Source organism: Haliotis cracherodii, unplaced genomic scaffold (genome assembly GCF_022045235.1).
Source record: "Haliotis cracherodii isolate W230 unplaced genomic scaffold, xgHalCrac1.p SCAF_3, whole genome shotgun sequence".
NCBI lineage: Eukaryota > Metazoa > Mollusca > Gastropoda > Lepetellida > Haliotidae > Haliotis > Haliotis cracherodii.
Genome location: NW_027266286.1, coordinates 75,950,425 through 75,976,890, shown reverse-complemented (window position 1 = coordinate 75,976,890; position 26,466 = coordinate 75,950,425). Strand labels below are relative to the sequence as shown.

The 26,466-nt window shown below is 43.3% G+C and overlaps 4 protein-coding genes across 4 annotated transcripts; 1 reads left to right on the top strand and 3 right to left on the bottom strand.

Moving 5' to 3' along the window:
- Positions 1-204: 204 nt before the first annotated feature.
- On the top strand, positions 205-5,830 carry LOC139475020 (low-density lipoprotein receptor-related protein 4-like). Its single transcript, XM_071258236.1, has 5 exons — positions 205-271; positions 363-411; positions 4,090-4,212; positions 4,712-4,843; positions 5,644-5,830. The coding sequence occupies exons 1-5, from the start codon at positions 248-250 to the stop codon at positions 5,787-5,789; spliced, it is 474 nt and encodes a 157-aa protein (XP_071114337.1). The 5' UTR covers positions 205-247; the 3' UTR covers positions 5,790-5,830.
- Positions 5,831-7,670: 1,840 nt separating this feature from the next.
- On the bottom strand, positions 7,671-12,138 carry LOC139474545 (perlwapin-like). The gene is made up of 4 exons (XM_071257602.1): positions 12,121-12,138; positions 9,522-9,581; positions 8,633-8,729; positions 7,671-7,963 (listed from the first exon to the last, which is right to left on the bottom strand). Exons 1-4 carry the CDS (start codon positions 12,136-12,138, stop codon positions 7,671-7,673), a joined length of 468 nt encoding a protein of 155 aa, XP_071113703.1.
- Positions 12,139-14,943: 2,805 nt separating this feature from the next.
- On the bottom strand, positions 14,944-18,599 carry LOC139475712 (WAP four-disulfide core domain protein 3-like). The gene is made up of 4 exons (XM_071258899.1): positions 18,594-18,599; positions 18,070-18,147; positions 15,684-15,777; positions 14,944-15,413 (listed from the first exon to the last, which is right to left on the bottom strand). The coding sequence occupies exons 1-4, from the start codon at positions 18,597-18,599 to the stop codon at positions 14,944-14,946; spliced, it is 648 nt and encodes a 215-aa protein (XP_071115000.1).
- Positions 18,600-19,037: 438 nt separating this feature from the next.
- LOC139474438 (uncharacterized) lies at positions 19,038-24,039 on the bottom strand. Its single transcript, XM_071257458.1, has 5 exons — positions 23,904-24,039; positions 22,954-23,007; positions 22,392-22,479; positions 21,744-21,920; positions 19,038-19,619 (listed from the first exon to the last, which is right to left on the bottom strand). Exons 1-5 carry the CDS (start codon positions 23,928-23,930, stop codon positions 19,348-19,350), a joined length of 618 nt encoding a protein of 205 aa, XP_071113559.1. The 5' UTR covers positions 23,931-24,039; the 3' UTR covers positions 19,038-19,347.
- Between the last annotated feature and the right edge of the window lie 2,427 nt (positions 24,040-26,466).

The following is a 26,466-nucleotide window of genomic DNA, read 5'->3' as shown; positions in this document are numbered from 1 at the left end:
CTAACTCCGCCTGACATTTAGGGTAAACCGTCTCCACGATACCTGCAGCAACGTCAAAAACGTGTCTTTATCTTTTTAAGAAAAAAAGTCTTTTGAAATCCCTGTGCTCATTCTCTGACGGTTTATCATTCTTTGAGACACCTGCAATGCAACTTTTCTTGTCGGACAGGACATCACCACCTGTGCATGCCGCTACCTGATCTCACGGAGATTACATTTGCCTGAGAGCTCGACATAGAATCACAAGATGTCGGCTCGTGTGGTTCTCGTGGTGAGTATGGCACCGGGACCTCGGCTCTACCTTCACAAGCTCACTTGTGTGACAGTGATCTACATTTGATTCACATTCGTGTCTATTTCAGGTCTATGCCCTTGTGATTCTCGTGACGTGTGTAACAACGTATGTCAAAGGTGAGTTGTGGACTCTCAGAAAGAGGTGTGTCAGTGTGGTTGCTCAATATCCGGCATTCCATGCCCGGGAATGATACTGAAGTTCAAGGTCATCATGACCCTTACCTCTGTAGTAGCTGCACTTTGTTGCACATTAAATTACTGTAACATAGTGATGCTGTGTGGTAGGGATACAACATTACTGTAACATAGTGATGCGGTGTGACAGTGATACGACATTACTGTAACATAGTGATGCTGTGACAGTAATACGACATTACTGTAACATAGTGATGCTGTGTGGCAGTGATACGACATTACTGTAACATAGTGATGCTGTGTGGCAGTAATACGACATTACTGTAACATAGTGATGCTGTGTGGCAGTAATACGACATTACTGTAACATAGTGATGCTGTGTGACAGTGATACGACATTACTGTAACATAGTGATGCTGTGTGGCAGTAATACGACATTAATGTAACATAGTGATGCTGTGTGACAGTGATACGACATTACTGTAACATAGTGATGCTGTGTGGCAGTAATACGACATTATTGTAACATAGTGATGCGGTGTGACAGTGATACGACATTACTGTAACATAGTGATGCTGTGTGGCAGTAATACGACATTAATGTAACATAGTGATGCTGTGTGACAGTAATACGACATTACTGTAACATAGTGATGCTGTGTGGCAGTAATACGACATTATTGTAACATAGTGATGCTGTGTGGCAGTAATACGACATTACTGTAACATAGTGATGCTGTGTGACAGTAATACGACATTACTGTAACATAGTGATGCTGTGTGACAGTAATACGACATTATTGTAACATAGTGATGCTGTGTTACAGTGATACGACATTATTGTAACATAGTGATGCTGTGTGACAGTGATACGACATTACTGTAACATAGTGATGCTGTGTGGCAGTGATACGACATTACTGTAACATAGTGATGCTGTGTGACAGTGATACGACATTAATGTAAGATAGTGATGCTGTGTGACAGTGATACGACATTACTGTAACATAGTGATGCTGTGTGGCAGTGATACGACATTAATGTAACATAGTGATGCTGTGTGACAGTGATACGACATTAATGTAAGATAGTGATGCTGTGTGGCAGTGATACGACATTACTGTAACATAGTGATGCTGTGTGACAGTAATACGACATTATTGTAACATAGTGATGCTGTGTGACAGTAATACGACATTATTGTAACATAGTGATGCTGTGTGGCAGTGATACGACATTACTGTAACATAGTGATGCTGTGTGACAGTAATACGACATTATTGTAACATAGTGATGCTGTGTGACAGTGATACGACATTAATGTAACATAGTGATGTTGTGTGGCAGTAATACGACATTAATGTAACATAGTGATGCTGTGTGGCAGTAATACGACATTAATGTAACAAAGTGATGCTGTGATAGTGATACGACATTACTGTAACATAGTGATGCTGTGTGGCAGTAATACGACATTAATGTAACATAGTGATGCTGTGACAGTGATACGACATTACTGTAACATAGTGATGCTGTGTGGCAGTAATACGACATCATTGTAACATAGTGATGTTGTGTGACCGTGATACGACATTATTGTAACAAAGTGATGCTGTGTGACAGTGATGCGACATTATTATAACATAGTGATGCTGTGTGACAGTGATACGACATTAATGTAACATAGTGATGCTGTGTGACAGTGATACGACATTAATGTAACATAGTGATGCTGTGTGACAGTGATACGACATTACTGTAACATAGTGATGCTGTGTGGCAGTAATACGACATTACTGTAACATAGTGATACTGTGTGACAGTGATACGACATAACTGTAACATAGTGATGCTGTGTGGCAGTAATACGACATTACTGTAACATAGTGATGCTGTGTGGCAGTAATACGACATTACTGTAACATAGTGATGCTGTGTGACAGTGATACGGCATTACTGTAACATAGTGATGCTGTGTGGCAGTAATACGACATTAATGTAACATAGTGATGCTGTGTGACAGTGATACGACATTACTGTAACATAGTGATGCTGTGTGGCAGTAATACGACATTATTGTAACATAGTGATGCGGCGTGACAGTGATACGACATTACTGTAACATAGTGATGCTGTGTGGCAGTAATACGACATTAATGTAACATAGTGATGCTGTGTGACAGTAATACGACATTACTGTAACATAGTGATGCTGTGTGGCAGTAATACGACATTATTGTAACATAGTGATGCTCTGTGACAGTAATACGACATTAATGTAACATAGTGATGCTGTGTGACAGTAATACGACATTAATGTAACATAGTGATGCTGTGTGACAGTAATACGACATTATTGTAACATAGTGATGCTGTGTGACAGTGATACGACATTATTGTAACATAGTGATGCGGTGTGACAGTGATACGACATTACTGTAACATAGTGATGCTGTGTGGCAGTGATACGACATTACTGTAACATAGTGATGCTGTGTGACAGTGATACGACATTAATGTAAGATAGTGATGCTGTGTGACAGTGATACGACATTACTGTAACATAGTGATGCTGTGTGGCAGTGATACGACATTACTGTAACATAGTGATGCTGTGTGACAGTGATACGACATTAATGTAAGATAGTGATGCTGTGTGGCAGTGATACGACATTACTGTAACATAGTGATGCTGTGTGGCAGTGATACGACATCATTGTAACATAGTGATGCTGTGTGACAGTAATACGACATTATTGTAACATAGTGATGCTGTGTGGCAGTGATACGACATTACTGTAACATAGTGATGCTGTGTGACACTGATACGACATTATTGTAACATAGTGCTGCTGTGTGACAGTGATACGACATTAATGTAACATAGTGATGCTGTGTGACATTGATACGACTTTAATGAAACATAGTGATGCTGTGTGACAGTGATACGACATTAATGTAACATGGTGATGCTTTATGACAGTGATAAGACATTATTGTAACATAGTGATGCTGTGACAGTGATACGACTTTAATGTAACTTAGTGATGCTGTGTGATAGGGATACAACATTAATGTAACATAGTGATGCTGTGTGACAGTGATACGACAATAATGTCAGGAAATGTTCATGGAATGCGGAGTATATGTGTGAGTTGTATTTTGCCACGCTATTGACAATATTAAGCTGATGTATATCATGGCGGTTACTCTACAGATTTCGTAAACTAGACGTTTTTCTTCCAGCAAATTAAGACGCGTCTTTTGGAACCCAATTCTCCACAACTTGCACCATATTTCCTCACTAAGCTATATGCAATTGTCCACTATGGAACGTCGAGGAAAACGTGCCATATCAACGTGTTGCATCAACACAGTGACAGGTTTACTGAACACTCCTGTATTCATGCAGCAACCCTATACAAGTGCTTGCAGGGGGAAATCTTTTAGGGGGATGACAGTCATGGTCATCAACTTTTTACACTTTTTATCTAATTCCGCCCTGAAACATATTATGTTTCCTCATACAATTCAGTCTAATCATGGTGGCTAAATATACTACCGATAGAATTGCCATTCACTGTCATTAAAATATATTTCTGCGCACATGCAGTTAGCTGGGCCCCATTGGTGTTTAATGGCGATCTCGGCGTTCACAGGTGCCTGTTCCTCCTCGCAGTGGTCCTGCAACAACAACAGATGCATCGCCACAGCGTTGAAATGTGATGGCAACGACGACTGTGGTGACAATTCTGATGAACATGAAGGTTGTGTTGATCTTGGTCAGTTCCACCTGCCTTTCCCATATCATTGGCGTGCGTGCGTGAGTGCGTGCGTGCGTGCGTATGGTATTTCGCCGTTATTAGCAGTATTCCTGCAGTATCACGGCTGGGCACACCAGGAATAGAACCCGGGTGTCCGGTGTGACAAGGCAATGCTTTAACCACTAGGCGACTCAACGCCCCCTATCATTAGAGGGATGTCTTATTGCAAAATGTACTGAGAGAGTTGGGGATTTTACGTGCGCTTTCCGGCACACGGGCCCGCCAGGCCGCTAATTATAAGCGGTTTTGCCGAGGAGGGTGTGTCCGAAAAGGAAGGGCAACCTTTTGAAGAATGCCGTGCAAAAGGTGGGGGGTGGTTGTGTAGTCGTGCGTTATTTATTTATTTATTTTTTTAGGGTTTGTATTTTTAGGGTTATAGGGTTTAGGTGTTTGGTGATAGCATGACTTTGTAGTTTATTTATTGTTGTTTTTAATTGCATCATGTATGTGACTGTAGGTAACCCCTGTGGCAGTGGGAAGATATGTAGAAGCATCTTGAAATGTGTGGGGCAGCATCAGCTGTGTAACGGTAAAGACGACTGCGGAGACAACTCGGATGAAGAGAACTGCCCTCACAATCTTCAGGGCTGTAAGTATGTCTGTCAGGTAGAGACCTACAGCATAGACAGACGTCGATTTAAACACTTGAAGAAGTGTCGCGTTATCACTTCATTACACATTAGTTTTGTGTGAAATGTGTCTGTCGCCATATTTGTGCTACTTTCAAGTTATGAACACACAAAGCCATTTAGAAAGTGGTCAAATGTAACAAATGTTATACCTGGGATAACATTTTCTTTTTAATGTACAGATTCTCGTACTTTTTTAGGTTGAGTGCCGTCCTGGGCCCACTTGCACAAAGCGATCTTAGCGCTAAGATGATCGTAACTCCCATACTTTAACATAGGCTTACGATTGTCTTAGCCCTAAGATCGCTTTGTGCAAGTGGGCCCGGGTCTTATCCCAATTATAACATTTGTTACGTTTGACCACTTTCTAAATGGCATTTTGTGTTCGTAGCTTTCGGCCATGGGAGCCATGCCAATTTACACTTGTCAGAGGGGTACACAAAGTACATGATCTAGACTTTCCTTTTTGTGGAAGCCTCGGTGGCTGAGTGGGTTAGATCGATGACTTTGTGTGCTGGCGATTAGGTACCTCACTCTGGCAGTGTGGGTTCGAATCCCGGTCGGGACTCAACCCAAAAAAGTACGAGAATCTGTACTTTACAAAGAAAGTGTTATCCCAAATATAACATTTGTTACGTTATACTGTGTAGTTAGATAGAGAAGCAACGACTGTCCTTATTCGTATATACATATGATAATATAAATGTACAAGGTTTAATGACAAATGTTGAAATGAAACTGAGTTTGAATCCATCTTCAGCCCAGTGCCCAACAGGAACACCGGTGGTAGACGACAAGGGGTTGGCATTTTTTTGTGGTCGGGGTCCATCTGCCCAGGCATGTCCACCGAACAGCGCCTGCCATACCGACCCTCTTGACCGCTTCGCTGTCTGCTGTCCAGTATGAAACCATTGTTACCAAACACACAAATAAATGTTGTCATGTGTCAGAAAGAAGTGTTGTGTGTGTTTGTTAACTACTGGAATGGTGATGGTGTATTTCAGGTGTATAGCGGGCAGAATAAGTGGAGACAGTGTCCCTCAACCGCCACCGCCGCATCACATGAGACCAACCATGAGATGAGGGACTTTAAGGGTGAAAAATCACATTTGACTTTTCATTATATTTAAACTACAGCATCTTTGGAACTCAGAAATAAACTCTACAAGCTTCAATTCATATTTATTACAGAGATACATGACACCACACATGGCGACCTTCACTGAAGTAAGTTGACGTCAAACGTATATATGACGTCATAGCACAATGGTATCCTAACACCCATAAGCTCCCTTTTATCTCCTTATAAAGAGTAGTATATGCCATGTTGATTTGTGAGCTATGAGGTGAGTGGATATCTAAAGTAATGTAAACTACTTTTGAGCCCTTGGAAATGTGTTTGACACACCGATATCTCACGTCAGAAGTCCAGGTTATCCTCAAGGTCATCTGCAAGGTGACATTTGTGTACCACCTCACTCAAGAAGGATGATCTGTAGATGACGGAACTCGGTACGTCATGCTGAGGGCGAAGCCGAGGTCGGAAACGTCAGCGTCCAACGTATTGGGTTGTCCCTGAAGTATGTTTGGTATTTTACTAAAGTGCCCTTTGCTGCTCTCACGTAAAGTCCCATAATACTCGTATGTACGTATAATGTGATGACAGTGAGTGAATATTGGTTTACGCCGCTTTTAGCAATATTCCAGCAACATCACGGCGGGGGACACCAGAAGTGGGCTTCACACATTGTACCAATGTGGGGAATCGAACCCGGGTCTTTGGCGTGACGAGCGAACACTTTAACCACTAGGCTACTCCACCGCCCCATTTAAATGACAAACTAATGGTATCAACTCTTTACTTATATGCAGCAGAATATCTGCACTTTTACGCTTTAGACGTTCTTTAAAATTAACAAATTTAGTTTGAACAAAATCAGTTTATGCGCTATCTCTGACTGGATCTTCTGGTCCATCACTTGATTGTCTGGTTTGATTGCAGGCCGTCGTAGCATGGCAGGAGGACTGCTGTGCGGCGTCAGGTTAGGGACGAACACTTACATTTGTAGGCAGACTGTGCGAGTGGCAGGTACTACCGGGAGGGCAGGACATGCATGCTTCCCCTTACGACCTGGAGTCATCGCTGAGTTTCAGTGATTCATTTATATCTTTTAAGAGCCTCCCAAACATGATACAGCGCTTCATTTATATAAATGTATATTTTGTTTCTGAGGGTGCATCTGAGGATGCAATTCCGAAAATAGTTCCTTTCGAACTTACTGTTACAAGTGCCCCCGAATATCACAATAGCAATGTCATTGTACATGAGTGTTACTAGCATACAGAAGTAAAATAAGGAAAGTTTTTTTTTTAACTGCCTTCACATATTTTGTCAACCACTTCGTGTACCCTAGAATCCATACACTCACTCGCCTGACGGTGAAGAGATGATAACGGTCACCAAACACCACTTTGTCAAATGCATGTGGTGAATAAAACAAAATAAAACAAAACAAAAATACATACATTTTACAAACAGTGGACCTAACTCGTAGTTTTTAGTGTTTCCCGAAAGGAAGACGAGCAAATGCAACTGCAGCTGGCTGCGGGATCGGGATACGTTCGTCGGAAGTCGGCCTGTATCTCGTCATCAGCTTTGTGCAAGTGTGAGAAGAGTCTCTGAAGGCACTTGAACAGCACCTCACCAGCCTTAATAGGTTGCCAGTAACATAATGTGTCCAGGTGTTGAAGTTCTAAAGTGCAGCGAGTCAACCTGTGCATCCCCAGTCAGTAGTTAACAGGGTCGATACACATCCTGGGACAAGCACCACAGCACTTCAGGGCGGCAGGGCAGTCGCGGTCGGTGCCGCAGTGAGGCTTCAGGGGACAAGACGGCAAGGAGTCTGGACACTGGGAGATTTTAGGACACGCCCCATTCTTTACAGTGGATACGGGTACTTTACAAACTCTGGGACAGTTCCCACAACACTTCCTGTCCCCGGGGCAATCAGCGTCGTTGTCACATCTGACTACACACAGTCCTGCAATCGGGGACTCGGCGGGACAGCCGCCAGACTTCACTGAAACAGAAGCAACGATTGGAGAGATACATTAACCTTTGAGTGAGTGAGTTAAAATTTAAAGTCACATCGGCAATATTTCAGCCATATCGTGACTAACATTAACCTTTGACCTAACCTTTGACATTTGGGCACAAGTAGATGAGATCTTATGAAACTGTTGTCAGCTTGAAGTACACTTTCTGGACATGTTCACATGGTACTTGCTGGTGCGAATATATGTACCAATCTGTTCATCAGGCCACGCACACTGATCAGAACTCGGCACGTGTCAGACGTATTACTATCATTATCATAATTTTATTTTGACAGGAATTACAACATTACTAGGACCCGTGAAGATCCGTGGTAGAATATGTCTTCAGCAACCCATGTGCGCCGTAAAAGGCGACTATGCTTGTCGTAAGAGGCGACTAACGGGATCGGGTGGTCAGGCTCGCTGACGTGGTCTATTTACAGGACGCCGTCATATAGTTGGAATATTGCTTAGTGCGGCGTTAAACAACAAACAAACTAAACAACATTACTAGTTTGATTTTACAATGATTCAAAATGACAAATCTGAACTGAACTAATACTAATAATCAGGAACAGTATTCCATACGTAGAATCTTATTGATAACGCGTATTACATGTAACGATGTAAAACATTCCTTGGGACGTGCTCACCTCTGGGGACGCATTCAGGACGCGGGGAGGGACACGGCCCGAGGAGGCAGTGCGAGAACCGAACCCTGCACGCCATGTTGGGGGGACACCACTTGATCTGCAATACGAGTCCACGGCGGATTGTGTGGGATCCTCTTCACTCTATCATTCTCAAACGCCATAACTTGCCCCGTTTAATTTACTCACCGACAGAAGAAACGCGAATACCAATACATGTTGCTTAATATATGAAGAATTACTCATATTCAAGAGATATAAGATTGGTTCGATGCACAAACGAATATACTGGTATGTTGTGTGAATCGACGCTCATGAACTCATCACATGTGACGTCACAGCTCCCTGACTCGAGATGCTCCATTTGTCTCGTGCAGGATTAGCGTGTAAGAATAAAGACATTGTGGTGATATTTGTTAGTTTTGTCATGAAGTGGTATATATTAGAACCAAATCTCTTTCGCGTTTCTTTTGGCGGTGAGTATACTTTATCATAGGACAATGAACAAAAACAGTTATTCGTCTCAGCTGTTTGCTATTTTAAGACCACAACGTGCTCATTGTCCACACACTCATCAGTCGACTGTGTCAAGAAGTGGTAGCTTCAAAAATACACGATGCTAGTTTCTGACACGGATACTTCACTACAGTTATCCCCAAAAGTAGATCGCACCTTATTTATTAATACGAAACAGGATTATTGTTTTCAACAGACGGTTGCTTTTGCCTGACGACACAAACATGTCTCTGGTCAAATTCATCACAGATCATAGCAGAAAATACGAAAACGTCTACAAGGTATGCATGTGCATTTAGCGCATACTTTGCACAATCCTGTATGGACAAATATAAGTAGTATGGTACAGTAGTAGATTGTGAGGTAGTATACGTACTGCGCATGGGTCGGGTCTCTGGTCATAGGCAAAGCCGCTGGCCACACAACAGATGATCACCTAGAAATGAATTGAAGACATCTGTGTAGTCGAAACTTGTAAACGTGCTTGGCAGGGGAATGAGAGTACTTTACATCCCAGGATGATCTTCAAGAAGACGTATATGTGTGTGGCAGGTGTGCGATATGTTGTGATAGGTGTACGATATGTTAGTGATAGGTGTACGATATGTGTGTGCTGCTGTACGATGTGTGTGTGGTAGGTGTACGATATGTGTGTGGTAGGTGTACGATATGTCCGTAGTAGGTGTATGATATGTGTGTGGTAGGTGTACGATATGTGTGAGGTAGGTGTATGATATGTGTGTGGTAGGTGTACGATATGTGTGTCATAGGTGTACGATATGTCCGTGGTAGGTGCACGATATATGTGTGGTAGGTGTACGATATGTCCGTGGTAGGTGTATGATATGTGTGTGGTAGGTGTACGATATGTCCGTGGTAGGAGTACGATATGTCCGTGGTAGGTGTATGATATGTGTGTTGTAGGTGTACGATATGTGTGTGGTAGTTGTACGATATGTGTGTGGTAGGTGTACGATATGTGTGTGGTAGGTGTGCGATATGTCCGTGGTAGGTGTAAGATATGTGTGTGGTAGTTGTACGATATGTGTGTGGTAGGTGTACGATATGTGTGTGGTAGGTGTACGAAATGTCCGTGGTAGGTGTACGATATGTTTGTGGTAGCTGTACTTTATGTCCATGATAGTTGTATGATATGTGTGTGGTAGGTGAACGATATGTCTGTGGTAGATGTACGATATGTGTTGTAGGTGTGCGATATGTGTGTTGTAGGTGTGTGATGTGTGTGGTAGGTGTGCGTTATGTGTGTGGCAGGTGTGCGATATGTCCGTTGTAGGTGTACGATATGTGTGTGGTAGGTGTACGATATGTCTGTGATAGGTGTACGATATGTGTGTGGCAGGTGAACGATATGTGTGTGGCAGGTATGCGATATGTGTGTGGTAGGTGTACGATATGTGTGTGGTAGGTGTACGATATGTGTGTGGTATGTGTACGATATGTGTGTGGTAGGTGTACGATATGTCCGTGGTAGGTGTATGATGTGTGTGGTGGGTGTACGATATGTGTGTGCTAGTCGTACGATATGTGTGTGGTAAGTGTACTATATGTGTGTGGTAGGTGTAGGATATGTGTGTGGTAGTTGTACCATGTGTGTGTGCTAGGTGTACTATATGTGTGTGGTAGGTGTACGATATGTGTGTGGTCAGTGTACTATATGTGTGTGGTGGGTGTACGATATGTGTGTGCTAGTCGTACGATATGTGTGTGGTCAGTGTACTATATGTGTGTGGTAGGTGTACCATATGTGTGTGCTAGGTGTACTATATGTGTGTTGTAGGTGTACCATATGTGTGTGGTAGGTGTACCATATGTGTGTGGTAGGTGTACGAAATGTCCGTGGTAGGTGTACGATATGTTTGTGGTAGCTGTACTTTATGTCCATGATAGTTGTATGATATGTGTGTGGTAGGTGAACGATATGTCTGTGGTAGATGTACGATATGTGTTGTAGGTGTGCGATATGTGTGTTGTAGGTGTGTGATGTGTGTGGTAGGTGTGCGTTATGTGTGTGGCAGGTGTGCGATATGTCCGTTGTAGGTGTACGATATGTGTGTGGTAGGTGTACGATATGTGGGGGGTAGGTGTACGATATGTCTGTGATAGGTGTACGATATGTGTGTGGCAGGTGAACGATATGTGTGTGGCAGGTATGCAATATGTGTGTGGTAGGTGTACGATATGTGTGTGGTAGGTGTACGATATGTGTGTGGTAGGTGTACGATATGTGTGTGGTAGGTGTACGATATGTCCGTGGTAGGTGTATGATGTGTGTGGTAGGTGTACGATATGTGTGTGCTAGTCGTACGATATGTGTGTGGTAAGTGTACTATATGTCTGTGGTAGGTGTAGGATATGTGTGTGGTAGTTGTACGATATGTGTGTGGTCAGTGTACTATATGTGTGTGGTAGGTGTACCATATGTGTGTGCTGGGTGTACCATATGTGTGTGCTAGGTGTACTATATGTGTGTTGTAGGTGTACCATATGTGTGTGCTAGGTGTACCATATGTGTGTGGCAGGTGCACGATATGTGTGTGCTAGGTGCACGATATGTGTGTGGTAGGTGTACGATATGTGTGTGGTAGGTGTACGATATATGCTCAAATATATAACTCCAGTAAACATCCCGGTGAGAGTTGGTCCTCAGCCACCCATGCTTGTCGTAAGAGATGACTGACAGGATTGGGTGTTCAGACTCGCTGACTGTCATCGTATCCCAATTGCGTAGATCAATGCTCATAATGTCAATCACTGGATTGTCTGGTCGAGGCTCCATTATTTACACACCGCCGCCATATCGCTGGAATATTGCTAAGTGCAACAACAAACCCAAATCAAATATCTTAAATACAAACATTTCTATTTCTGCACAAGTGAGATTTACAAGGAAAACGATAAAGGCATATTGATGAAATAGCGACTACTGAATGTAATGAGCATAGTGTAACACTTACCAGTGTGACAGGCAACATGACTGTTGTGCAGGTTCTGTATGGAAGTCGAGTCAGACGGGAGCAGAGACTTAGTGTAAGACGCGAGTTTGGTGATTGGTGTTAGACGTGAGCGGGTAAATGCGAGGGACATGGTCTCGTTAATCATTATGACACGTGACAAGGGAGATCAGCGACAAGGGACACACAATGGTAAAACGTGATCACGTTCTTAGTTTAATTGCGTCACGAACAGAATAACTGGAAACAACACCACGTGCCCAGTTCATGACCGATCTGATATTTTTAAACATTTCAACAAACATACACTCTTCAAAAAAGTAACGCATAGGTGTTTTGAGAATTCCAATTCGATTTTTTTCCCCCAGCAATCATATCATGTTTGTTGTGCATTGCGCGCAAACACATCTCAAAATGTTTTTTGTAAACGTTTATCAGCAAAAGTGCAAAGGATTCACGGAAATTGCTTTCAGAAAAAGGTTTTCAGCACAATGCACGTGCAAAGGGTTGGAAACATGAGTAGAGACACTGACTATAAAAGACCGTACAAAATTCATCAGTTCATCACGAATTTTCTGACGTGAACGGAGATCAAAAAATGCCAAGATTAACTGCAGCTGACCGAAATATCGCCATTGGACGTTTGGAAGCAGGGGAATCCCAGTCTGCCATTGCAAGACGCTTAAACGTTCACCAAAGCACCATATCTCGACTATTGGATCGATATACCCGCACTAATTCGACACAAGATGATACCAGAAGTGGAAGACCAAGAATGACCCCTGCTCAGGATCGGTACATCCGGTTGCATCACCTTCGGAATCGATTTGCTACAGCAACGAACACTGCAGGATAAGTGCCTGGTATGCGAAGAATTTCCGACCAAACCATCAGAAATCGTCTGAGGGAAGTGGGAATTCGAGCGTTACGACCAAAAGTTGGACCTGTCTTTCGACGTCTACACCGTCACCAACGTGTCCGGTGGTGTACTCTGGTACAGGGATGGGATCTCAGGAACTGGCGACGCGTTTGTTTCAGCGATGAGTCATGTTTTCTTCTTCAACGACGCGATGGAAGACAACGTGTATACCGACGTCGACATGAACGTTTTGCGCCTAACTGCGTTCGACAGGTGGACCGATTTGGTGGAGGGAGTGGCATGGTGTGGGCAGCTATATTCTACACGGGTAGATCACAGTTAGTGGTTGTCCAGGGAAATCTTACAGCAAACCGATACATAGACCAAATTCTGCGTCCTCACCTCCTCCCAACTTTAGTCCGCCAGAGGGAGCTGTTCCAACATGACAACGCTCGGCCCCACACAGCATGTGCAACAGTTAATTTCTTTGTTAATGAGAACATCAATGTCCTTCCATGGCCGTCCAAATCGCCTGATCTCAACCCGATTGAACATTTGTGGGACGAACTTGATCGACGCGTCCGTCAACGTCATCAGCGTCCCCACTTACAGGTACAACTCACCAACGCCTTACAGGAGGAATGGCGAAGAATTCCCCACAAAAAAATCCGACGACTTGTGCAATCTGTGCCAAGGAGGTGTCGAGCAGTGACGGCTGCAAGAGGTGGTGTGACCAGGTACTGACCATGACGCCCCCATGTGGCTACACATGTGCAATGACTGAACTGAATTAATGCTGACGATGACGACAATGCTTTTGTCGATCACTGTGTCTAATTTCATTTGATTGTGTTCACGCATATTCTGTGTAGATACTTCTACATCCGCTTAATAGATATCCTCATTTTTTAACTATGCGTTTCGTTTTTTGAAGTGTGTACTAACCGCAACACTACAAAAAAAACCATAATAATAATAATAATAATAATGATAATAATCGTCAATGTGTGATTTTGCATCAAAATGTAAATGTGAAATGTAGATTATGTAATGAATTTAATGAGACTGTCCAACACATTGTCAGTGGATGCCCAGTTTGGGCTCAAACACGGTATCTTAAACGACTTGAATATGTCAAGGGCCTCATGAAAAATAATAAATACAAAATTCTTTGGAATAGGCCTATTTACAGCCTCAGACGTATCCAGGCCAACAAACCTCATGTTGTCCTTTTTGATAAATCCAATGAAATCATTTATATCATTGAATTTTCTATCCCGTTTGACAAAAAATGTGATTAACAAGATTCTGGAAAAACATGGCAAATATGCGAGCCTGGCTTTCGAAATGACACGCTTGCATACCAAGTACCAAGTTGTCCGACTCCCCATTGTTCTCAGTGCCTTAGGTTTGGTACCTCCCAATCTGTTGACTGACATCGGGAGAGTACCCGGGTTTGCTGCCAGGAATACAGCCCTTCTGACAATCTGGGTAATGCAGAAGGCTGCAGTTTTGGGGAGTCTTCACATTCTCCGAAACGTTTTGGGTGGGTTTGACGAGGCAGTGCTTCCTGAAAGAAGTCCCATTCGCTGTCTGGGCTGCGTGTAGAGGAGGCAAGGGCCCTGAGCTGATGATGAGCCTAACCAGCTTGAATGTGCCAGGATCACTCAAACCCCTTTGTTGCATTTTTTATTTTAATCTGTACATAAAAAACATATTTTTATAATCATATTTCTGTGATTAATTTAATTGGTGAAACCTATACCCCTTGAATACAGTTTTCTGAAAGTGTGTGTGATAGCACACTTCTCAAACAACCTGTTTGTCACAATCCTAACACAGTTCCATCGATATGCACATGTAATGACAATCGCAGTGTCATACGCAGACAACTAAAGTATAAGAACATATCACCCTTTCTCATGTTCTTGCAATATCGTCCACAGTGATTGCCGGCATCTGCTCAGTCACCTCGGTGTGTGAGATTTCCTGTTTAAAACTGTTTCGGTTGCAACGTTTTTACTCTCACACATGTCGCAGCAAAGACACTCACGGTGAGTTTCAGACTCTGTAGTGTTTGTAACAAGAGAATACAGAATAACACGGCGACCAATGTTTCTGGCCCGCGTCAAGCCGTGTGTACAAAAGTTGTTATTGTGACCGTCAATGCACAGCCGTAATGCACAACACTTCTTGAACCCAGGACAGTCACTGTCCGAGAGGCAGAGAGGCTCTAGTGGACAGAATGGCAGCGTGTCCGGACACTGGGGGATACGGGAACAGGTGCCCGGTATGTCAACTGCCGCTGTTGGAGCTGTGCACGTCCTAGGACAACGGCCACAACACTTGAGATCCAGTCGACAGTCAGCGTCCGTGTCACACGTGGTCAGGCACGCACCTGCAGCCAGCATACGTCGGGGACATGCTCCGGGCTTATCTGGAAAACATATATCAGTTCCTGAGTTGTTTGTATCATGAATATTTTGACAAGGAAAGAACAACATTCATTCTCATGTTGTCTTGCTTATACAAGGTTAAAGTGCTTGGAGCCTTGCCATGAATGATTTTGAGTTTCTAACTTAAATCATACTAAAATGTTTTATTCTCATTTCAAAGGAGATTGAACTCAGTGGCGTGGTGTAAGAAACATAAACGTAGGTTCAAATTACTCAGAATTACTTTGATTATTGAGTTTGTAAATACTTACTTTGCCGCACACACTCCCCAATCTCGAAGCAAGGTGGTACAAATGGACACATGGTTCTGACTCGGCATACCTTGCCCCATGGACACAGCTTACCCTGAGATGAAGAAACATAGATGATGTGAGATGAAATGGGGTTTAACGTCGCGTCCAAGATTATTGCACTTATTTAGCAACGTTCTTTCACGCGCGCCCGCGTGCGTGCGTGCGTGTGAGTGAGTGTGTGACTGCTTGTGCTAGTCCGATTTTATAGTGCTAGCCCATTGAGATACCAAACCGCAGTTTAACACTCAGACACAGTATACTGACTCCGAGCTGACCAGTCCTTGGTTTAGCCCCTAAATGCCGAGCCTCAGGCAGGGTAACAACAAGTACCATCCTTTAACGTCTTTTGGTTTGACACAGCCGGGGATCTAATCCCGGACCTTCCGCTTGCCTGGTGGATGCTCTACCAGTAGACCACTGGGGCGGTTGAAGAAGCAGAGAACCAGGGAGATGACTTCCGGCGTTTCCATCCGTGTAATCAACATATTGGTTAATCACCGAAGAGGTAAACAGGTAGTATCACACATGAAGTATCTGGACCCCTGAAGTTCCGGGGTAGAATAGGTCTTCAGCAACCCATGCTTGCCGCAAAAGGTGACTATACTGACGAGATCGTGTGGTCAGCCTCGCTGATTTGATTGATGCATGCCATCGTATCCCAAAATGAGTGGATTGACAGACAGACAGACAGACAGACAGACAGATTTATTCAGTAATCAGGCCTCCAGCCCATAATACATGTTGACATAATGTAGATCATACATGCTTATATAGTATGGCGTTATGTTAAGACAGATAGTTTTAGAATACGTTAGAACAGTGATGAGTTACGTATATTCATAACTTTAGATAGGAATAGTCCAATGTGTCTTAAAGTTCTTGTGGAGTTCGTTGACATAAGGTTTAAAAACTGTTGAAATGTGGTAAAGTTGATTTCACTTTCAGCAAAGCATTCTCTTCTTGCAGCTCGGTATCTGTCACATATTGACAATACATGATACTCATCCTCAATTAGAGTTAAACCTTTGGAGAGGCAATACACGCACATACGTTCTTCAAATGGGATTTTAGAATGTCTTCCAGTTTCAACTGCAAGTTAAAAGTTGTTACACCTGAACATTCATATTAATCTTTTATAATAAGCAGAGATTTCACATGATAATAAGTATTTTTCTACATTAAGGAGAGATTTGTACTGTGAGTAATATTTGCATTTAGATGAGAGCTCTATGGAGAGATGCCAGTTTTGAGAAAGACAGTCATACATCCTCTGTTTAAATTTCATCATCAATAATTTGCTATCACCGCATTCCTGATTTATCCAAATAAAACCAAATCCATATTGAAACAGGATATTCCTGATGTGTGATGCCCATGTGGTTTTACCAGAGTCATCAAGTGACTTGAGCATACAATAGGACTGATATGGTAATCTTTGAGGCTCCATATGGATCGGTCTGCACCAGTAACTCACTGCTCTGGACATATAATGATATTGAAGCGGCACTCTCCCACATTCTCCTAGAGCCATGTTGTTATTACTATATTTATTAAGTTTCAAATATCTTTTGCAAAATCTGTGATGCACTTGCTCAATAGTGTTACAGTAGTTAATTCCCCATACTTCAGATCCATAGCATAAAATCGGAGTTATCATTGAGTCCAAAATTTAAAAAACTTCTCCAACAGGAATATATCCAAACTTTTGTTGAAATTGTTGAAGTGAGAATAAAGCTTTAGTGGCTTGAGCGGCTAGACATATCTGTGTTTCAGTCCGTGAAAGTTTCGTTGTGAAGAGAGTTCCCAGATATTTATAACAACTCACTGTTTCTATTTGTTCACCTTAAAAATACCATTTCTCCCATTTTCTCAGTGGGCCACCATTCCTAAACACCATATTTTTAGTCTTATTGAGATTTATTTTCATTCCTGTTGAATTACAAAATTCTTCTAGTACATTAATTTTCAGTTGAAGTTGATTTGTTGAGTCTGAAACAGCTGACACATCATCTGCATATATCAATGCGAATATATCTTGAATATCACTAGTTATAAAAATTCCTCTTCCACTATTTTCCTCCAACTTTAACACACGTTGGTTAATGAAAATCAACAAGATTGGATTGATGCACATGATGTTAATCACTGGATTGTCTGGTCAAGACTGGATTATTTACATAGCGAATATGTCAGAGTGCGGCGGTAAACAACAATCAAACAAACACGAAGTGTCTGTTCCACTGAACAATGCCTAGTACTACGTGATTGCGCCAGGCTCGCCTGGAGGTGCTTTTTGTTCAGTAAGAGCCAAGAACACCCAGAACATAATACAAGATGTACATACCTCGCACACACCGTGCGTGTTGCCAGTGACGTCAGCATGGACATATGCTGGCAGTAGGACCAGCATCTGTATACCACACTGAAAACAGAACATTGCGACAGAAACGGCTCACATCATGCATGAATCTGATTTTTCATCACCGGTATCATGCATGTCTCTTGTTTTTCATCACCAGCATCATGCATGTCTCTTGTTTTTCATCACCAGCATCATGCATGTCTCGTGTTTGTCATCACTGGCATCATGCATGAATCTGATTTTTCATCACCGGTATCATGCATGAATCTGATTTTTCATCACCAGTATCATGCATGTCTCTTGTTTTTCATCACCAGCATCATGCATGTCTCTTGTTTTTCATCACCAGCATCATGCATGTCTCGTGTTTGTCATCACTGGCATCATGCATGTATCTGTTTTTTCATCACCAGCATCATGCATGTCTCTGGTTTGTCACCACCAGCTTCATTCATATCTCGTGTATGTCATCACCGGCATCATGCATGTATATGATTTTTCATCACCGGCATCATGCGTGATGTGTACTAGATATATGAGGCTAGATACACCTCGCTTGACAGAGCAAGCCTTGATCTATATAGCTACTGTGTGTTGCAGGTATTTACCTCGCTTGACACAGCAAGCCTTGATGTGTACTAAATATATGTGGCTAGATACACCTCGCTTGACACGGTAAGCTTTGATCTATAGCGATTGTGTGTTGCCAGATACACCTTGTTTGTCGTAGTGCATATTAAATCCATCTGTACTCCTCTTTTCCGATGACGTCATGTCATAGACACCTTTTTTCAGGCTAGAGTTGGTGTGACGTCAGCTGATATATCTGCGGGGAGCGTTCTACAACCCCGACGACCCACATGAACCGGTAAGCAAGTCCCTGAGACCAAAGGAAGATGAAATCTACACTTTAGGAAAAACAATATCTTTGTTGTGAACTGGAGATAAAGTTATTGATGACAGGTTTATTCAGATTAAACAAAACAATGAGTGCTCAGAAACAATTGGCAGTCCAGTGATTATAGCATGACGTTGTTCAGTGGTTTAATCTTGACATAGTTCATTGGTTTAATCTTGACATAGTCCAGTGGTTTAATCTTGACATTGGTCAGTGGTTTAATCTTGACATAAGTCAGTGGTTTAATCTTGACATAGTTCCGTAGTTTAATCTTGACATTGTTCAGTGGTTTTACTTTGAGATTGTTCACTGGTTGAATCTTGACACAGCCCAGTGGTTTAATCTTGACACAGTCCAGTGGTTTAATCTTGACACAGTCCCATGAGTTTATCCAGGATTGAACAGTCCGCCGTGAGCCTGGCCAAGAGACACCCCCGCCTCCCACACTTGGCTGTGTGGCAGCACTTGGAGCCGGGCAGACAATCGCTGTCGCGCTCACACCTCGGCACCACAAACTCACAGAAGAACGCAGGGAGGGGAAAAGTCTTCGCACAATGCCCGTTGAAGTTGTCAAATGGATTTTGAGTCACAGGCGGTCTGTACGTGGTTAACGGTCCAGTGGTAGGTCTAGGACCTGCGACGACAAAATACAATATGATCATCAACGTCTTCTCCCACACAATCTGTATGTCCGCCAGTGTGTCTGTGATGGGTGGCTAAGTATGTACCCACCAGGGGAGAGTGTGACTGTATGGGTATACTCCAAGGGTGGGTGTGACTGTGTGTGTACACACAAGGGGAGAGTGTGGCTGTGTGTGTATATCCACCAGAGGAGAGCGTGGCTGTGTGTACCCACCAGGGGAGAGCGTGACTGTGTGTTTACGCACCAGGGGAGAGTGTGACTGTGTGTTTACGCACCAGGGGAGAGTGTGACTGTGTGTGTATATCCACCAGAGGAGAGCGTGGCTGTGTGTGTATATCCACCAGAGGAGAGCGTGGCTGTGTGTACACACCAGGGGAGAGTGTGACTGTATGTGTACCCACCAGAGGAGAGCGTGACTGTATGTGTACACACCAGGGGAGAGTGTGACTGTATGTGTACACACCAGGGGAGAGTGTGACTGTATGTGTACACACCAGGGGAGAGTGTGACTGTATGTGTACACACCAGGGGAGAGTGTGACTGTATGTGTACACACCAGGGGAGAGTGTGACTGTATGTGTACCACCAGGAGAGAGTGTGACTGTATGTGTACCACCAGGAGAGAGTGTGACTGTATGTGTACACACCAGGGGAGAGTGTGACTGTATGTGTACCACCAGGGGAGAGTGTGACTGTATGTGTACCACCAGGGGAGAGTGTGACTGTATGTGTACACACCAGGGGAGAGTGTGACTGTATGTGTACCACCAGGAGAGAGTGTGACTGTATGTGTACACACCAGGGGAGAGTGTGACTGTATGTGAACCACCAGGAGAGAGTGTGACTGTATGTGTACACACCAGGGGAGAGTGTGACTGTATGTGTACACACCAGGGGAGAGTGTGACTGTATGTGTACCACCAGGGGAGAGTGTGAATGTATGTGTACACACCAGGGGAGAGTGTGACTGTATGTGTACACACCAGGGGAGAGTGTGACTGTATGTGTACCACCAGGGGAGAGTGTGACTGTATGTGTACACACCAGGGGAGAGTGTGACTGTATGTGTACACACCAGGGGAGGATGTGACTCTATGTGTACCACCAGGGGAGAGTGTGACTGTATGTGTACACACCAGGGGAGAGTGTGACTGTATGTGTACTCACCAGGGGAGAGTGTGACTGTATGTGTACACACCAGGGGAGAGTGTTACTGTATGTGTACCACCAGGGGAGAGTGTGACTGTATGTGTACACACCAGGGGAGAGTGTGACTGTATGTGTACACACCAGGGGAGAGTGTGACTGTATGTGTACACACCAGGGGAGGATGTGACTGTATGTCTACCACCAGGGGAGAGTGTGACTGTATGTGTACACACCAGGGGAGAGTGTGACTGTATGTGTACCACCAGGGGAGAGTGTGACTGTATGTGTACCACCAGGAGAGAGTGTGACTGTATGTGTACACACCAGGGGAGAGTGTGACTGTATGTGTACACACCAGGGGAGAGTGTGACTGTATGTGTACACACCAGGGGAGAGTGTGACTGTATGTGTACCACCAGGGGAGAGTGTGACTGTATGTGTACACGCCAGGGGAGAGTGTGACTGTATGTGAACCACCAGGAGAGAGTGTGACTGTATGTGTACACACCAGGGGAGAGTGTGACTGTATGTGTACACACCAGGGGAGAGTGTGACTGTATGTGTACCACCAGGGGAGAGTGTGACTGTATGTGTACACACCAGGGGAGAGTGTGACTGTATGTGTACACACCAGGGGAGAGTGTGACTGTATGTGTACCACCAGGGGAGAGTGTGACTGTATGTGTACACACCAGGGGAGAGTGTTACTGTATGTGTACCACCAGGGGAGAGTGTGACTGTATGTGTACACACCAGGGGAGAGTGTGACCGTATGTGTACACACCAGGGGAGAGTGTGACTGTATGTGTACCACCAGGGGAGAGTGTGACTGTATGTGTACCACCAGGGGAGAGTGTGACTGTATGTGTACCACCAGGAGAGAGTGTGACTGTATGTGTACCACCAGGAGAGAGTGTGACTGTATGTGTACACACCAGGGGAGAGTGTGGCCGTGTGTGTACCTACCAACTGATGGGCCCCAGCAACACAGGGACTGTATGTCTTGTATCTCGGTGTTGCACTCGGTTGTGTCGGGGCAAAGCCTTCGGTCGTTACAGTAGGGGGTGCTGTACGTCAGCAAGCCTGTCTGCTCTAGTACTGGGCTGCCGTACCGGCAGGCCCCCACCCGACCCTGGTCTCTCGCTGAAACAAGGGAGTTCACTACACTCGCGGAGATATCACGACAGTCAAATTTATCTGGTTCCATTTGAACTTCCAGGTTAACCGTTACACAGTTGTACTGTTATGTTTTTTAGTAGTATAAATATCATACATTATAAAACACTGCGGTCATATTCCCTTATATTTCCAAATACCGACTAAGCATTTGGAAAACGCAATTTAAAAATACAAACGAGAGACATTTTAATAGATGTTACTCTTCCTTGATGTTCGACGGCATAGTGCTAACAGGATTTTAAGTGTTCAAACCATCAAAATAGCTTGTCATCCTGGATCTTGAAACCTTCATTAGTTCCTCTGCGACATAAGATAAATAACAAGGGCGTATGACTTCTTCACGATTTCTTTGATCTGTGATAGTTTCTATTATGCTCGCTCACTCACTCACTCACACACTCACTCACTCACTCACTCACTCGGTATGATACTCACGGACACACTGTGGTTGTGGAGGACAAGGAGTTCCTGGAGCGCAGGACACGACGACAAGCCGACACTCATAGCCTGGTGTCTCACAGCCCTGGTACAGACAGAAGCTATTGCCAGAGTCACACCATCATAACATATTCGTCATGACCCGTTCCCAGCGTATACAGACCCCGCACTCACAGTCGAGTCATAGTAGTGTCAGGCACACAGGTTCGCTGAATGGCTTTATGCTTTAAGTATGTGTTTACCCCTACCTCTCCGTAACGTGGCTTAAGTCTTCATTGTTAGTGATGTTGAAATACGTGCAGAACGTATCCCATTATAGAACATTTTACGCAACATTTGAGTCATTCAACACAAATATCTAATGTTAGACCTGGATTCGTTTAACATTTGTGCATAACAGACCAATGACAGCTGCACGAATAAACCGACACCCCATGTCACTTCCCTCTACATACAAACAACGATTCGTCCCTGAACAGATTTTCATAATCATCGGAGGATTTATTTTGCAGTTCATTTGAATCAATGTTAAACAACAACAAACAAAAACAAAACTCACATAGCCAGAACAGGGGTCCGACGTCTGAGATACCACCAAGCTAACAAAGCCAACCTGAAAGCAAAGACAAACTTCGATCAAACTTGTTGAAGAATCATACCGACCTACAAACACATGTCACACAAGACACATAAGTATCACACATGTCACGCAAGACACATAAGAATCACAAATGTCACGCAAAACACATAAGAATCACAAATGTCACGCAAAACACATAAGAATCACACATGTCACACAAAACACATAAGAATCACACATGTCACGCAAAACACATAAGAATCACACATGTCACGTAAGACACATAAGAAGCACACATGTCACGCAAAACACATAAGAATCACACATGTCACGCAAGACACATGAGAAGCACACATGTATTACTAGACACAAGAAATACACATGTCACACAAGACACAAGAAACACACATGTCACACAAGACACATTAGCTAAATGTGTGTTATTTATGTATTTTCAGTATTTCCGTATCCTGGACTCCCCTTCAACCCATCTTCGTATTCCCCAAACACCAAGAGGTCAGTGCCCTGAAAAGTTCGATCGCCACATGTAAAACCCCTGCTTGGTATCACCCAGCTCCGCCGATCCGCCATGACTGGAATTGTATCACAAACAACAAGAGCTCTTCACTCACTTACTCTCAGTAGACATATTCTGTCTATATTTGTTATTCCACAAAGCCACGAGGGTAACGTGGATATGGATGTATACCCAACGTCCATGCAGTCATCTCCTTACATGAAATGTTAGTAGGTTCTGTGATACACAGCAGAGCATAATGCAATTTCCGAATATTACCAATACATTAAGATATTTCAGGTGTACTTTCAACTCAATATTTGAACCCTAGGTCGATTACAGGAATGTACCGAAACCCCTCCCAACAGCACCAAGCACACGCTTCACGTCCTTGTCAACGTCAGATACTCACCAAGATCCCAACTCTCAAGAACATCATGTTCGCAATGAGACGTCCACTCGTTTGGTAAAAATCTGTGACGTGTTAACATATAGGTACAGTTTCCACCACCCTCAGTTTGCAGGGAAGGGGCCGGGGCTGCACAAAAGCCGCCCTGACACTGTATGATCAGCATGTGTATGTTATGTTGGGAATGGGCTGTGTGTGTTGATTTAGTCGGGCTGGGCTTTAGCAACCTCGCTCTGTGAACGAACTGTGAACTTGAATGTCACTCGAATCTCAACAAACATGCACGATTACTTCGGACCCCCTTTCAACAGCCGCCGTAGTGTATAGTAGAACTACGAATATCCCTACAGGACACGTTGAACGGTCGTATGTGGCGTCTCTCCCCTCACACTCTCACAGTTCATATTTGTTAAGGCGTATTGGTGTCACATTCTAAAACAAAACTATCATGTATGTTGAGGATACCTTCATCTTCGTAAATGACATTATGTCATCAACTATCGAACTATTGACCTTGGTAACAATGATTTCTCTAAGTAATCGATAATACTTCCGTATCAGTTTTACATAAATTCTGGCTTGACTTTCATCCTTGACAAATCTTTATCGAGGTACTTCCTGAACATAAACAAGGTAACTCTTCATTTCGATGTGACCAGAAACTAGCACCAGGCCGTCATCATCACCGTCATCATGTGACTGACTCAACAGTTTCTAACAGGCTGATACCTAACCTAGCTTTCCGACTGTGACGAATCCAGATTGATTCAGAGACCGAGTGCTATTTGTTTTGGGTAGCACCAGCGGACCAACACGTGAGGGTGGGGAGGCCTGCACATGGCGACAAGGATGAAGTACATCGCATCCTCTTTTAACCGAAATAAAAAGAGAACAGTATAAAATGTTCTTTAAACTACAAAAAGAAAAGTTATTTAACTCTTTTGAAATGAAACCATTATGATGACGTCACGCTATGATGGTTGCTGTTGATTCGGGAACAGGGCTTCACAGGCCTACTTGTAAGTTCAATTTGTGCAAGTGAAACTGACGCAACTATAGGTCTTTATGCAAACTTTTGGCGAAAGGGCCAGGGCAAAGCGCGCCTTCGGGGCAAAGCGAGAAAGCGTTACCACCCCTTATCTGCCGTCAGATGGCGTGATTTTGAGTGATCATCCAATGAGAGCAGACGTTAAGAAGCGCAAAAAACCACGCTGACGCCATATGTACGAGTAGTGAAGGTACGTTTCTAAATAATATGAAAAAAGGTGATTCTGCTGTACAGAATATATATATTTTAAAGCGTTAATTGTGAGAAAACGTAAGATGATATCCAAAACATTTGTGCACTTACAAAACATATTGGCATCATGTATCTTTTGGGAGTTGACAAGCGACAGTTCGAGACCAAGTAGTAACGTGTTGTTTAATTATCCAATGATACTGTCATTGGGCAAAAGGAGACCAGCTGTATCTGCAGATGACCCCGACGGATAGCAATTTTCTCAGATGGCTCTATCCTACCTCGAAACCTACCAACTGTATGATCAAGGGTTGTATGTAGGATGACGGAATGTATGTAGGATAAAAGGGTATCTGTATGATAAAGAGGTGTACGAAGGATAAAAGGGAGTATATAGGATTAAGGAGTGTGTAGGATTACGGGGTGTATGTAGGATAAAGGGGTGTATGTAGGATAAAGAAGTGTATGTAGGATAAAGGAGTGTATGTAGGATAAAGGGGTGTATGTAGGATAAAGGGGTGTATGTAGCATAAAGGGGTGTATGTAGGATAAAGGGGTGTATGTAGCATAAACGGGTGTATGTAGGATAAAGGGGTGTATGTAGCATAAAGGGGTGTATGTAAAATAAAGAAGGGTATGTAGAATAAAGGAGTGTATGTAGGATAAAGGAGTGTATGTAGGATAAAGGAGTGTATGTAGGATAAAGGGGTGTATGTAGGATAAAGGGGTTTATGTAGCATAAAGGGGTGTATGTAGGATAAAGGAGTGTATGTAGGATAAAGGAGTGTATGTAGGATAAAGGGGTGTATGTAGGATAAAGGGGTGTATGTAGCATAAAGGGGTGTATGTAGGATAAAGGGGTGTATGTAGGATAAAGGGGTGTATGTAGCATAAAGGGGTGTATGTAGGATAAAGGAGTGTATGTAGGATAAAGGAGTGTATGTAGGATAAAGGGGTGTATGTAGGATAAAGGGGTGTATGTAGGATAAAGAAGTGTATCTAGGATAAAGGAGTGTATGTAGGATAAAGGAGTGTATGTAGGATAAAGGGGTGTATGTAGGATAAAGGAGTGTATGTAGGATAAAGGGGTGTATGTAGGATAAAGGGGTGTATGTAGGATAAAGGAGTGTATGTAGGATAAAGAAGTGTATCTAGGATAAAGGAGTGTATGTAGTATTAAGGGTGTATGTAGCATAAAGGGGTGTATGTAGGATAAAGAAGGGTATGTAGAATAAAGGAATGTATGTACGTTAAGAAGGGTATGTAGGATAAAGAGTGAGTGAGTGAGTATGGTTTTACGCCGCTTTTAGCAATATTCCATCAATA